The sequence below is a fragment of the Chenopodium quinoa genome, unplaced genomic scaffold, assembly GCF_001683475.1.
Source record: "Chenopodium quinoa cultivar QQ74 unplaced genomic scaffold, ASM168347v1, whole genome shotgun sequence".
In the NCBI taxonomy this organism is placed as follows: Eukaryota; Viridiplantae; Streptophyta; class Magnoliopsida; order Caryophyllales; family Amaranthaceae; genus Chenopodium; species Chenopodium quinoa.
Window position 1 is genome coordinate 4,776,044 of NW_018744633.1, and position 14,799 is coordinate 4,790,842.

The 14,799-nt window shown below is 35.6% G+C and overlaps 3 protein-coding genes across 4 annotated transcripts; 1 reads left to right on the plus strand and 2 right to left on the minus strand.

The window, feature by feature from the left end:
- Positions 1-76: 76 nt before the first annotated feature.
- LOC110701199 (alkaline/neutral invertase A, mitochondrial-like) lies at positions 77-5,560 on the minus strand. Its single transcript, XM_021878798.1, has 6 exons — positions 4,519-5,560; positions 3,813-3,978; positions 3,388-3,599; positions 1,882-2,375; positions 1,745-1,793; positions 77-817 (listed from the first exon to the last, which is right to left on the minus strand). Exons 1-6 carry the CDS (start codon positions 5,242-5,244, stop codon positions 494-496), a joined length of 1,971 nt encoding a protein of 656 aa, XP_021734490.1. The 5' UTR covers positions 5,245-5,560; the 3' UTR covers positions 77-493.
- Positions 5,561-7,154: 1,594 nt separating this feature from the next.
- On the plus strand, positions 7,155-9,775 carry LOC110701201 (psbP domain-containing protein 1, chloroplastic-like). Its single transcript, XM_021878801.1, has 3 exons — positions 7,155-7,388; positions 8,331-8,765; positions 9,321-9,775. The coding sequence occupies exons 1-3, from the start codon at positions 7,224-7,226 to the stop codon at positions 9,540-9,542; spliced, it is 822 nt and encodes a 273-aa protein (XP_021734493.1). The 5' UTR covers positions 7,155-7,223; the 3' UTR covers positions 9,543-9,775.
- Positions 9,776-9,871: 96 nt separating this feature from the next.
- Positions 9,872-14,166, minus strand: LOC110701200 (AP-3 complex subunit mu-like). Of its 2 annotated transcripts, XM_021878799.1 has the most exons (8): positions 13,865-14,166; positions 13,594-13,696; positions 13,374-13,484; positions 12,099-12,188; positions 11,334-11,581; positions 10,888-11,097; positions 10,580-10,787; positions 9,872-10,422 (listed from the first exon to the last, which is right to left on the minus strand). In XM_021878799.1, the coding sequence occupies exons 1-8, from the start codon at positions 13,897-13,899 to the stop codon at positions 10,177-10,179; spliced, it is 1,251 nt and encodes a 416-aa protein (XP_021734491.1). In that variant the 5' UTR covers positions 13,900-14,166; the 3' UTR covers positions 9,872-10,176. The 2 variants fall into 2 exon arrangements, with proteins under 2 accessions (XP_021734491.1, XP_021734492.1); XM_021878800.1 differs by lacking the exon at positions 13,865-14,166 and having other exon boundaries at positions 13,611-13,696.
- Between the last annotated feature and the right edge of the window lie 633 nt (positions 14,167-14,799).

The window sequence follows — 14,799 nt, forward strand, 5'->3', positions numbered from 1 at the left end:
TAGAGTTCCATTGATATAGTAAAGACCATAGGATATCTTTGCAAAATTATATACAAATAATACTTGTACACACAAATCCACAATTATAACCTCTACTATAAACTACTTCATACAAACAATATCTGAACTTACAATTTACTGATACTGTCAAATTTTACAAACAAGAGTAGCTTTTAAACAAAAAAAACTTAAACTGAGGAGCAAGAAATCAGAAATGTTTGTATAAATTTCGTCCTATTTTTCTCTGTAAGATCACCCAAACTGGGTCAGTAATCATCAGTCACAGTATATACAAAAATATGGCCAGAGCTTCCTCAATGCTCTAGCAATCGAGCCAACTTTCCCATTAGCTAAATAATGACTTAAGGAAGCTACTGATTGACAAATTTCTGTGAGGGACAAAAAAAAACAACCCCCATTTCTCTAGCTAAGAAATACGTAGTATGTACTATACAATGTCTTTTTTTCAAAGGTATATCTGCCTCCAAAAATTCTAGATAATATGAGACTTTGCAGCCCAACGAGAGCACTTTTTGCGGCCACTTTTGGTTAACCCACAAACACAAATCTCCAGAAGCTCATAATCCTCATCCCAATAAAGCAAGGATGCCATATGTGGATTCTGCAGCATCATTTTGGAAGCGAGGAACCCAGCAATTGTCCAGGTTTGGTAAAGCCGTGCTTGCTTCCCAACAAACTTTCCAAAACGGGTATCGTAATATTCAGGCCATCGATCAGCAGGAAGCTGCTTTTCTGCCATTTCAACTGCCTTCTCTGCCAAATCTGTCCGGCCCATTTTGATACATGCCAATGTAAACTGAAATAAGATAGCAAAAGGTAAGATGGTTCATTCGAAAAGCCATACATATGATTCTGCATTTACAGACAGATGTTAATATCCCAACTTCGTAATAAGAAAGTTCCTAATAATATCTCAAATAGTAAGATATAACAAGCTTGGTGGGGAGAAGAAATTCCCCATATCTTAGGTGCTGGAGAAATTAGTACAAGATATTAAGTGATGCACTGAGGGAGGCATTCATGTAATAAAAAAATTAGTGAGCAATCAGAGTACAGACCAAGTCTCTTTCAATGGAAATCCATCACAATCAAAGACTGATACTTTGAATATTAACTAACGATGGCCTATCCAACATCAAATATACTGTCAATGCACTCTCAGGACAATATAAGGAAACACAGGTTGAACAAAACACTCATTTCAACAATTGTGAGTATTCCTCTCCATGGCAGCAATCTACCATAGCAACAGCCCACAATTGATCCAGTAACACAAAAGTACCACAATGTTTAACAATTCAACAACAAACATGTGAATGTGATTGCACTAAGACACAATGGCAATAAAATATTACACGACAACCACCTTCACGAGTCCATAGTCAAGTTGAGTAACATATACATAATTGATAATACCAATACCAATACCAACAACAAAATGTTCTGGGATCAGATAACATGAACAGATACAGGGTAAAAAAATTTGAGAACAAACACGAGTATTTTCCAGCTGTTTATCCTTAACCAAATTGGCCTTAATGAGTCAATGCAAGGACTGTAGTAGCAGAAACCCTAATCTGCTGCAGGGAAAGCAGGTAACAAATACACTTATCTACCATGTTCACATGGCCAAAAGGATGCATTGTCGATGGTTAAATATTTTGCTTTAATAAAAAAAATAAAAAATAAAAAAATAAAAAACAAAGATGTTGTTCAAGCCTACCTGCCATAGAAGCGTAGGCCAAGTTCCACCATTGTGATATGACCAAGGGCTGTGAGAACAAGATATCAATTCATGTCACTAGATAACCAAAGATTATAAGACACTCAAAATCAGAGAGATAGTTCAAAGAAACTCACGTATTCTTTGGGTCACTGCCTGTAATTATACGCCATTCCTCATTCTCCACAGCAGGATAACATATCTTTAGAGGCATCTGCCCAATAAAGTCATCCCACTTGGCTTCAATCAGGTTCAAAATTGCTTGATTCTGTTTTGGAGTACCCATGGAAGAAACGATACTCCAAAGATTTCCAAGTGTGAAGAATCGAAAATCCATGTGAGCTGGCTGAAGGTTACCAAGCATATATCCACCTTCACTTGGAATCCAATCCATCAACCAATGAGGGATTTGTTCAGGGTAAATGTTGAACTTGTTAATAGCATCCATGGAATATTCTTCTGTTTTATACCGGTAAATTTCATTGATCTTTTTCATGTCTACCCAATAGTATTCTCGGATATGAAAAGAGAGGGCACTCAGTCTATTATTGACAGCCCTGATGAGATTCTTAGATCCTTCATCTTCAACTAGCATCTCACGGGAACAGCGCAAGGCTGAGTAAAATAATGCCTATTAAAACAAAATCATGGATTACAAATTAGAAATGATTTCATTACATCCAAAACATCAACAATGATGATGCTGGTGAAAATTAAAAAAGAAACCTACTATTCATAGTTAAAAATGCAAAATGTGTAGAATGAGAAAATATTTAGGCTAGAAGAAAGTCAAGTAGTTGAGTTCCTGCACCTCCAGAGTCCAGACCTCCAGCCAGTTCAAGATTAGACCGGGTTTCATAGTTGCAAAAGTACTTATGACTGAGCCTTAGATCGTAGTTCTCCTACTATATTACCCATGGCTATACTAAAAATTGGGTTAGGATAAGGTAAACTACTATCCCTTCAGCCTTCTACGTTAACACCCCTCCATCACTTAAATAATGTCACATCACTTAATTAAATGTGACTATCAAGGTTCTATGTCATAGAAATTCCAGATACTACTCCCTCCGTTTCTAAATGTTTTTTACATTTCCATTTAGGGTGTTCCTTTTTATTCTTTACATTTAGTATCTTTCCTATTTTAGTCATAAAATTTGGACAAAATTACCCTTGTTTTATAATTTTTTTACTCAAAAGTCCTTACTTTTCCATGTGCTATTGTACTTTTTGTACTATTTTAATAGTTTTTCAACACTTATTATTACTCTCTCTCTCCTCTCTCCTCTAATTTCTTCACCCTACATGCTCAACATTGTATTTTTCAATAAAATTGTACTTTCAATCATTGAAATATTCCAATATACCTCAACTTTACACAATTTCTTAATAACCGCGCATAATTCCAAACGTAAAAAAATTAGGGAATGGAGGGAGTACTAATTAAAATATTAACGGCTAATTCTGTACAAAGAGGTCCTCCTCAAAGTTGAGCTTCAAACAGCTTTTAAAAAATCTGGGTAGCTAATCATAACAAATTCCAGAAGAATACCTAAATGTGGCTACAAACTATGAGCATGTCAGCCAAATTTGGAATATGACAATAGAAAAACTTCAATGCAAACAAAGAAATATGAACTTACTTGAATCTCAAGGGGATGCCCATGTATACCCATTCGTCGATCTATCATGCAAGATCCATCAGTGACCAGAAGTGTAGGAAACATATCAAACCCATCGCTTAAGCACAAATTTAAGATCAATCTGATTCCAGTCTGGACATCCACCCTCTCTTGCAGTGCGAAATCACCAGTGAGCTTTCCATAAGCCCTTAGTAAGATGATCCACCATAATCCTAGCAACATTACCAAAAACAAATAAATTCAAATCCAAAGACAACTATCGTCTCACAAGTTTAAAGCCTTAAAAGTCCTGATATTACCAAGTTTAACAGGAGATTTGAAGTGCTAGCTTAGGTAAGAACATAAGATTGACCATGAGTGTAATACTTCTCAGTCTAAAGACTTGCACTTTGTATTCAAAAATGATAATACGTATAAGTTCTTACCAGAATCAACTGGCGCAACACGACCAATAGCAGATTCACCAAAATCAGGATCTAAAACCTCTTCAAATTTCCCACTACTATCATCAAGTGGTACAGTCCTAACTTTGAAGCTTGCAGGCATCAACCCTTGTCCTGGGCTGTAGCAGTCAACAGTTTTCTCCCAACTCTGAGCACAGTCAGCGGGTATAACCATCAGAACAAGTATTGCATTTAATAACTGGTTTATTTCAAGGTATATAGGAAAACCAAATAAACACCAGGTTATAAAGCCCTTTCATAAGTGATCAACAATAGTCATACTGTGCATGAGGAAAGCATAAATATTGTACATTCAATTATTACTTTTTGGATATCACACATTTGCTGTTGGATTCAATAACATAATTATAATCAAAATCCTATAGAAAGGACAAAGCTTTAGAATCATGATTGTGAACATTATAATTAATATCTATCAGAAGCTGCCAACCCCCCCTGAGAGTACCACTGCCCCCAATACCCCTATATTCACAATCTTCCTCTGCTATCCCCGTTATTTCTAGACTCAAGAGTACAGATAAAATGTTTCGTTGTTCCCAAAAATCAACATGTTCAAAGTCTTCAAACAACCATTACGATAAATATGCAAGTAGAAACAATATTTAAAGATACAGATTAAGTATAGAGCACTTTGAATATTATAAACATAAAACAGATTCAGAATCACCTGCAGCTGCAAAGTATAGAGGAGGAAATTCTTGACAATCTCCCCTTCTCCCTTCATCAAGAAAGCGAGTGCTGAGGGGACAAAATCACGAAGAAACACCTGATCATAATTAAGCGGCGTTTTGTCATTTGGATCATTTGCAGCCACCGTCCCAACTGGGCTGTTGCAATAAGTGACAATGGAATTCCGCAGCAGCCTCCAAGCCTCTTTCTCAATCTCCGACTCCTCTGTCTTTCGACTTTCAACCCTTAAATCCTCATCACTCTCATCCTCAACAGTTTTTTCAATAACATCCCCTTGTTCCCCCTTTAAAATTTCTTCATCCTCAGTTGTTTTCTCAACCACAAACGGCTTAACATTCACCCCTCCCTTCAGATAAACACTCTCAAAATTCTTATCATTCACCCCGGGTTCAACCGATGTCGAATAATCCCTCACATCAGAGGAATCACATCCAACCAAAAACCTATTTCTACCTAATCCAACCATAAAACAAATCCTAGATTGCCCAAAACTTGGCTGATTTGAGCATAAATTTTTCTGGGTATGATGAAATTCACTTCGAAATCCAAGTAATTGAAATGGGTAGCTATGAATTTTGCGATTATAATCAAAAACCTTGAATTTCAACAAATCCCCACTTGGCAAATGTGGGCAAATTAGGGGTTGTTGAGCAAAACTCCTTAGATTTCTACATTTTGATAGGATCCTACAACTAGGTTTCATCTTCCCAAATAAGAAACAATTATTTCAAATAAGCAAGATAATAACCAACTAAATTCAGATTTTATGATAATATAAGAAATGATTCATACATATGAATTATGTAATAATAAAATTTGAAGCAACTTAAATTATGCTAATTCAAGCAATTTATTCGAAACAAAAAATCAGATGAATAATTAGAACTTACTGGGAAGAATAATCTGCGAATTAAGGCAAATGGGTAAAAAAAATGTCCGAAAATTTGGAGAGAGAAAATGAATTAAAGGCTGCGGATTTATAGACAACTCCTAATGTTAGGGAAGAAAAAAAAAAAAAAAAGCGTCGAATTTATTTAATTTTGGTTTTCTCGACGCCGTAATTTAATTTCCCACTATTTTTCATTGAAATTGACGGATTAAAAAATGGATAATGTAGATATTAATAATATTATCCGTTAACGTGTCATGTAAGAATTGAGTTTATTCGAGGTTTACGAGCCATTGTTATGAAGCCACGTTTGTGTTATGCTATTCGTCTTTTCATAAGGCTACTTTAATTTGCAAGTTGCCATATAGAAAAATAAAAATCTTACTCCAATGGAGCAAAGTATTTTTCGTAAGAGATAATGTCCATATATTCATCTAATCCAAAATTATAAACTGTAAATTTTTAATTTAATTTCTACGAGAACAAGTTCAATGAAAAAAAAAAATCAAGCAATTTAGGGTATGTTCACATTTACTGAACTGATCTGAATTGAACTAAACTGAACTGATTGGAGCTGAACTGAACTGAACTTATTGGAGCTGAACTAAACTGAGCTGAAATGAATATTTTATGAGTGAGAGAAATTAGAAGCTGAACTGATTGGAGCTGAACTGAACAGAAATTAAGTAAATGTGAACAGACCCTTAGTTAGAATGATTCGGGATTTCAAGGCATAGCTAATCCTAGACGTGAACAAATTTTGGGACGGGCTAGACCTAAACGTCAAATCTTATGCCCAAACCTACAAAAAAGTTGCAAGCTTGTCGGGCCAAAGCAAGCTTTTCGAGCCGGGTTAGGATTTATAACTTAAAATTTGTTTTTAGATATGCTCAAACCCCGCACTTTTTTGGGACGAATCGATTAGAGTTAGTGGGACGAGCCATAGTTGATCACCTCTAGCTAGCTTATCCTACAATAGTTTCGCAAAGCATATGAGTCAATTCCAATAAAGAGACTCAAATCGACTCAACCTCGTTATCTAATCCGTTATTTAATCCACCCCATATTATTAGCTAACCAATTCATGACCCTGTTTTCTTCTATAGAAAATGGAGTACTTCAAGTTCCTAATTTAGATTTCGTGCCATTAGGCAATATTGATAGACAATAATCCAATATGCATTTCCTCCCTTGCAAGGCTAGTACAACATCTAGATTTTCTATACAATTTAAAAGCATCCTCATTCACATAACTAAATCTATCATAGGTAATGTGTCTCAACTCAACTTTGAATATAAAGGTGTATACACATTAGTCTACCTATATAATTCCTAATCTGTGTCAAAAATATATAATCCCTAATTAAACCACTCCCATTTGTTGGACTAGGCGTCCCCTTAGCAGTTTTATTAAAGTTCAAGGCAACTCATCCGGTCATTCCATAGGTTGAACCTCTCACTTAATAAAATTGGCCTAACCTAGCCAAACGGTGGCAATAGTCCATGCATATACATCATCTTTGAAATTTGGCACAACCCGACATGAGTATTAGCTAGTTGGCTTGCCATTTTTAACCAATTTACTAAGATTTTAAATTTTTAAGGAACTTGTTATTTGCTAACACGAGTTACACGACATGACACAATATGAGACGAATTTTCATTGGTTCATTCCCGACACGGCCCGGTTAAACCCGAGGCAGGCTTAATTACTTTGTGCTTTAATCTATAATCCGTAGTAGTCTCTTGAAACAACACAAAGTAGGAAAGATAGTCCCAAGTAGATAACGAAGATGGCGTACATCATCATCTTCAAATCACTTCCGGCGCCTTCTCTCTCCTCAAGTTTTCTGCCCACCAACACAATTTCTTCCAGTTCTCAAATGGGGTCCTTTGTTTTCCCACATTTATCTCCTCAATTGAAGCCTTCTTTCAGGAGTTTTTGCAAAGCTCAAACTGTAAGCCTGTTTGCCATCTCCTTATCTTCTTTTTCTTATTCTCTGATTGTGAATTTTTGGTTAATGGGCTGTATTTTTACTTTTAATTATACTTAATAATGCTTTTATTTACTATATGTGCTTTAATTTCTGATTATTTGTGGCCTTTGTGGGTTTTCTTGCACATTATGAACTGCATTTGGTGTCATTGGTGATAGTAATGTATCATGTATGATTTGCTAAATGGGTGTAAGAACAAGAAACCCATTACACTAATTAGTAAAGGAATTACACATAAATCATGAATTGACCATCAAATTAGGTACAATCTGAAATTTTGATTAAGATGGACTTCCCATTTCCCAACATCACGTGGTTTAGTGGTTATGCCCAAAAGATTACAGGAAAAATTATATGTATTAATCAACCTTTGTGCTTCATAACAGTACCTGAATCCGACACCCGTATCCGAGTTCAGCATTACATATTCAGGAGAGGGGGAGAAAGTTTGAACTACATAGATGCAGTTTAGTTACTGAGAGCACCTAAACAAATGTGTTTTTTTGTTTTTTAATAATTTGATCAAATGTCCTGCTTAAAATAGGGAAAAAGACCTTGAGATGCCAGTATGTATTGGTTACTTGGCTTCTTTTTAGATTTTGGAGCTTGTGTTGTGTATTCTGTAGCTTTAATCATGTTGTAATCAAGATATACTTTGAATTGCAGGCAAATTCATCTGTCTACAGAATCGCCGTAAAGAATTGAATTTTGAATGTACTAATATAGACGTACTTTAGGATGCTCTTTGATCGGCTTTCTTGTATTGAACTTTTGAATCATACATTCATACATCTAGAGGTTCATTGCTTTAGCTTCTCCAATGATTCTCATGTATTTCATTAGTAACATTTGCATTATTACTGCAATGGGCTTCTCACAGGACATTTTCTACCATATAATCAGACTCCAACTTTTGCTGTCTCAAGAAGGAATGCAATGGTGGGGCTTTTCTCTGGATGCATTGCTACACAAATTATAACTAACGACCGTGCACAAGCTCTACAATCTGTTGGTTTCAGGGAGTATATAGATTTTTTCGACGGTTATTCCCTAAACTACCCTAAGAATTGGATTCAAGTGAAAGGTGCTGGGGCAGATATTTTCTTCAGGGATCCTTTTGTTCTCGACGAAAATCTTTTTGTGGATATATCTTCACCCTCATCATCTAAGTACAAGAGTGTTGAGGATTTGGGTCCACCAGAAGAAGCTGGGAAGAACATGTTGAAACAATATCTAACAGAGTTCATGTCTACCAGACTTGGTGTTCGACGTGAGTCAAATGTTCTCTCCACATCTTCTAGAGTTGCTGATGATGGGAGGCTCTATTATCAAATTGAAGTAAGGACCTTACTTATCTGAAATGTTGTAGACTGTTATAGTTTCATAGTTTGTTCTGATCATGTGTCTGGCTCACTTTGGCCTTGAACTAAACATTAGATGTTTACTCGAACATGAAATGAATAAGAGTGCTGGAATTTTAGGTTCAGATATTTAGGATTAGTAATAATATTGGCTTTCCTAGCATACTATATCCACTCAGATTCAGCAGAGATGGAAATATGATGTGTGAACTGAATTGGACTTCTGGCCCTAGGTCGTTGGCATTCTTGGCAAGTAGCTAAATAAGCTGAGCATGGCATTATGGTTCTGCCTTGCTTTTGATTGCTATTGTGTTGAGCTTGCAATTGATACTTAATAATGTGATGGTGTCTCCATTCTTGAAACTCTAGCTCGCAGGACAATCCATGTTCTTTCTATATCTATGAGCATGTCTATCATTCTATTACTTTCAGAAATCGTAGTATTGTTGATTTGTTGTCATATTGTAGCTACTGAGTATTTATGAATTTTGATAACTCGTTTGCTTATTTTGTATTGTAATGCCGTAAACAGGTGAACATAAAGTCATATGCCAACAACAATGAGTTGGCTGTGATGCCTCAGGAACGTGTGGTTAGGAAGGAATGGGATCGAAGGTACCTTTCAGTTCTCGGGGTGGAAAACAACAGGCTGTATGAGTTGCGGTTACAAGTACCCGAAGATGTATTCCGAGATGAAGAAAACGACCTTCGTCAAGTAATGGATTCCTTCAGAGTGAACAAGATTACTGCTTAATTTATTGTGTGGAATTCATTTTTTTTTTCTCAATTTTTACACAAAATTCAGTACAACAAAGCAAGTTTTATGATTCCAACTCCATCCATTGTCCTCCATTTCCAATCTCAATGAGCTGTATAATTTTGAATTACATTATTGCAATGTTAAGCAGCTCTTCTGTAATGATCATGAATGCAATTAGTTGTATTTGCTGGTCTATTTTAGCAGTTACTTCTACATTTTAGAATACAGTATCATGGGTAGAGAAAGCAAATCACGTAAAAAGATTTTATTAGCCTCCCGTTGCCATCGGAATTACAGTGGTAATTGGGAAAGGAGAGAAGGATAAAAGGGTCAAGAACTTGAACTTTTAAACCCTGTGAATCTCTATTTCCTTTTGAAGTCTACACACATGATACAAGTATCTCATAATAAATAAATAAATCAACTACTCTTAACACACCCAAAAGCTCTAAAGATGGCTCACACAAATTGATAAACTAACATCATGCAATTCCGAGCACCAAGGTCCAATGAATGATTGAGATACGAGGAGGAAACACCCTGTTTTCTGCAAAGCTTCAAGAAGACAGATGTTCTTTGTACAGTCGTTTCCCAAGGTCTCGGGGCACATATCCAGAGTCTTTTAACTTTATGACCTCACTTGATACTCCCCTGCTCGAGTTAGAGCTTTGAAACCCTTGTAAGGCCGATTTGCTACATTTGACACTTCAAGCTTATCTATTTTCAGGCCAGAAAGAGCAATACCCATGATACGGAACTCTGCTACAAAAGTTGGGAATACATGAAGCTTTTCCAAGCCTGCTTCAAGCATTAATGTTCCTGTCAAAGAAGGGGCTTTGTCCTTCGGTATTCCGCCAATAGACCAAGAACAGACCTGGATTTGTGTACAATGTAAGTTCATGGATCAGTCAAGTCTAACACCTCCCCCCACAGAAGAACAAGAAAGGAAAAAAACAATCCATCATTCATTCAAAGCTAAAAAAGTTAAGGTAATCTTTGTACTGATAGCTGGAATCATATAAAAGTGTTACCTTGTTAGCAAGGATGTCCACTGTTCCATGATTTGCTGTCAGATCTGAAGATACAACACAAGGGGGCAGTTGAAATTTCACTGTTATAGAATCGATTGTCTTTCCAGGGTCATGCCGCATTCCAACCATAACACTAACACGACATGCACCAGAATCTGAAGTGAATTGTGGTTTGACATATATCGGGGTACTCTTCAACTTTTTAACCCTGCAAATAGAAAAGAAGATAAAATATAGTAAAATCTCAAGGAATAAGGAAGCCAAAGCATGGAATAATTGGAAGTATATCTGAGTGTCTATATACTCGCCTGTAACTCATAAGCTTAAACTGTCCATCAGGTGGCACAAAAGACAAGATTTGATGTGACTCCCATGGTCGAAACCGGACACAAGGATGGAACCTTACATCATTTAAGATGCTGGGATTTGCAAATGATAATGTTAAGTCAGGGACACCTGAAAGATGGCAAGTGACTTGAACTTCACCATAAACCTCACACTTTACTAAAACGCCATCCCTGAGCAACATCAGCAAAGAAAATGTAGTTAAGAAAAGTACTTCATAATTGTTAAACTGTATCTAGCTAACGTCAAATTAGCACAAAACAAATTACCAGAAACTAATGCTTTGGCATTGATAACACTTAAAATAGACAAGATGTATAAAGATCATCAATTAGAGAACATCTAAGCCTCAATACACTATTAAATATTCCAGGACAAAGGGGAAGAACAATCAAATAAAAATGCTAACCTATTTATGATTGCATCCATTTCTTCAACGAGGTCAACATACACTTCATTGCTTGAATGCTTAAGTTCTGTTGTCCTCCATGGCACACATGATGCTGTTGCACCTGGGAGCGTGCCGCTAACATTGGAACTATTACCAGTCACAACACTCAATACTTTGCTAATAATGTTTGGTGGTGCAATCATCTCTCTCAGGATGTTAGGCTCTGTTGTCAGAGGAAAGCCATTATCGATCATCTCATCAAGAAGCTGCAAGGCAACTTGAGTCACTTTGAATTCTTGTTAGAAGCAAACCCCAAAGACAGCCTTGTACATATGAATAACACATATTACGGACTGATGGAATAAATTGAAACACAACCTTATATTCAAACTTCAAAGAGGTGATTCATGAAATCTAGCCAAAATGGAACAACTATACATATAGCAGAGGTGATTTACTATATGCCTATACGACAAAATCACATATCAATACTTTGCTACTATTAAAATTGTATATTCAATCTTCATTTCATTGAATCATAAACTCTAGGGTCTAACTTTCAATTATTGGGTGATAGGATCAAGAGAGAAGCATTACGCAAACGTTAAATACTGTCTACTAACTCAGAAATCTCTAAAGCAAAGACACATTAAAAATCTCGGGATGTTAGGCTCTGTTGTCAGAGGAATGGCCTAATTTTACTTTAGGAAATCCTGTAACAAGAGCACATAAGGAAGAGCAGGGGATAATGAAAGAAATAGATTACAGATAACTTAAAATTACCTCATACACAATAACAAAGTTGTCCTTGATTATGTCTTCATTCATTCCTCCAAGATAATCTGAAAGTACATCAGCTGCTCTGCAAAGAAACTAAAGGTGGAACAGTTAAAGTTCAACTGCAATGTTATTTATGCATAAGATGTAAAAAAGTACTAAACAGGGTGCATGATTTAAGTGCTCACAATTTGATGAGATCCAGCATTACCCAGAGTCTGCATATTTTGCCAAAAATTTTCATGTCTGACCACTAAAATTATTCTTTTAAATGGATAAGGAAAATTATCTCCGAACTAGAGAAAAAATGATAACTTAGACTCCCTCTCCTCCCCTTTCCCACCAAATCCTTGCTACTAAATACACTATAAAGTAATCTATCCACCCACGAACAATATAATACTTATTTGTGACCCACAATATTGTGAGTCACCATTATTAGGACTTACTTAACGGGATTGAGGGAGTGTGTAAATTGGTCCGTATGCCTCTCTCTTGCTACTTTAGCGCATTCCTTACAGAATAAGTAGATAGCCATCTCCAACCAATGGCATATATGCAGAATCACATGAGGATTCAATGAGAGTATGAGACTACTCCTAAACCAAGCACACCATTAAGGTTGGAAGGCCTAGGATAATTATATTAACTATGAAGTGCATTTTCTGATATGCCAAGAAGTATCAATCAGACATGTAACCAGTATAGCAATCAGCACATAAGAGCAAACAAAAATACAAGGTAAACACCATCTGTCAAATATTGTGCTAACACCACCAGCACCAAAACTACCCTAAAACCGAGCACATCGTTATGTTTGGAAGAAACTTGGATAATGATATAAACTGTGGGGCGCAACAGTTCCTGTACCTATATAACAGAAGTGTTAACCAAACCTAAGTTGGGAGTATAGCTTGCAGAAGCTTTAATTATTAAGGAGTAACTGTTACCCATATGCTAGAGCTAAAACTAGCAATGCAGTTTCTATTTCTCTTTTAACAAACGCAAATTGAGAAAAACATTGATTGTGATAACTGATTACCCTCCTACAAAAGGGTTAACGGGGCTTCGAGGAGATGAACACTCCTTCTTCGTCATTTGATAGAATTCCTTTTACAAACCTTGACATTGAGTGTCAATTCCAGTTCTACTAAAGGCAACCAAATAACCAACTACTTACTATATAAAAGCATACAAATTACCACACCTAAATTCAGTTCATTCTTTTGAAGTCAAACAAATATAACAGATATAATTTCAGCAATAAACAAATAATCTAACCTCAATTGCCATCAAAGGCGGCATTTCAACTTGAGAACAAGCTAAAAATATGATCCCATCGCGAACAATGTGGAAAATGTAATGTGTTGGTGAAGCAATCACTGATGGAAGCTATCACAAAATTCAAACAATCAACATTAAAATTATTGGGTTATTGGGTTAGATTAAATTGACATGAATTATGTAGAAATTATAATAGATGAAACAAAAATTAGGGTACCTTGGAAGAGGAATCACCTTGAGAATAGGCTTGATCCCAGAACCAATCACAAATAGACCGATCGACCCGGTGGCCGGTCAGCTGTTTTTCCAGCACAACCTCCCTAAATTCACAAGCACGAGAAGAAAAAAATTTAACATGTAATTGAAATTTTCATATGGGTATTATTGAAAACATTGATATTGAAAAAACCCAATTGAAATAAGTATGAAAGATTGAAAATTGTTGAAGGAATTGGGGAATCTGGGATTGTAAAGTTAAAGAATTTTACCCAGAATCTGATAAGATGAATATGCATTGTAGCATGTTTGTGTCTCTTTCTCAGGTTTTCTCTCTCCTGGAGATTTTGATGAGGTTCAATGGTTGATTAGATGTTAAAGCTTCGAACTTTTGCGTTGAGAAATTTAATATGAGTAGAATTTTAGATGTTGAACTTTGTTTGCGAAGATTTTGCTGTCACTTGTGAAAGTTGAGAGGAAGAAAGGACACTCCGTAAGAAAGGAGAAAACTATATTAAAAGATAATTTTTTTTTTAAGAAAAATAAATAAATTTATTATTGTTATTTTTTTTATAATATTTGGAAGGGTTAAGGAAAAAAAGAATTACTAAATTACAAATACAATTACAATTACATTGTCACGCATGGTCATAAATTTGTCAAAGTATTATGGTATAACTAAAACTTGAAATCGAATCTTGTCTACATCATTGTCTTTTGTGACTCTTTTTACATGAAAACTCACATATAAATAGTGATAAATTAGCTTATCTTGAAATAGAGGATGACCAACTTATAGATTAATATATTGACTTGTCCTAATATTTGTAAGGTTAGAGCTTTGATGGGTTTTGATTTTCAATCGATTTGCAAATTGAAACCCTATAAGTTACTCTTAAAAGGTTTGATGGGTTTTGATTGATATATTGACTTGTCCAAGAAGACGATGATTTATGTTTCTATTAAGCTTTGCTCTCCTCACGTGATATTTATTAAAACTTGAATTATTTTTGCTTAATTAAAATTATTTTTGCTCTTCGTATATCAATTAAAACTTATTTTAACATGACCAAACAAATACTTGTGCATGATGGATTAATAATACCCACAAGTCAATTTTTTAACCAATTACTCAGTTATTCATACAAGACTTCTTATGTTGTGCCATACCATTGCCCCCGCATGTCCCATGCTTTGGTGCCTCCTG

Bases quoted from the DNA above. Each gene is read 5' to 3' on its own strand.
- LOC110701199 (XM_021878798.1), bottom strand. From the start codon at position 5,244: ATGAAACCTAGTTGTAGGATCCTATCAAAATGTAGAAATCTAAGGAGT. The intron at 3,979-4,518 runs GTGATTCTGAAT...GACTGTGCTCAG, and splicing joins TCTATACTTTGCAGCTGCAG to AGTTGGGAGAAAACTGTTGA. The intron at 1,794-1,881 runs GTGAGTTTCTTT...TTGTTCTCACAG, and splicing joins GGCAGTGACCCAAAGAATAC to CCCTTGGTCATATCACAATG.
- LOC110701201 (XM_021878801.1), top strand. From the start codon at position 7,224: ATGGCGTACATCATCATCTTCAAATCACTTCCGGCGCCTTCTCTCTCC. The intron at 7,389-8,330 runs GTAAGCCTGTTT...CCATATAATCAG, and splicing joins GTTTTTGCAAAGCTCAAACT to ACTCCAACTTTTGCTGTCTC. The intron at 8,766-9,320 runs GTAAGGACCTTA...TGCCGTAAACAG, and splicing joins GGCTCTATTATCAAATTGAA to GTGAACATAAAGTCATATGC.
- LOC110701200 (XM_021878799.1), bottom strand. From the start codon at position 13,899: ATGCTACAATGCATATTCATCTTATCAGATTCTGG. The intron at 10,788-10,887 runs GCGAGTATATAG...TTCTATTTGCAG, and splicing joins TTTAAGCTTATGAGTTACAG to GGTTAAAAAGTTGAAGAGTA. The intron at 10,423-10,579 runs GTAACACTTTTA...ACACAAATCCAG, and splicing joins TGGACATCCTTGCTAACAAG to GTCTGTTCTTGGTCTATTGG.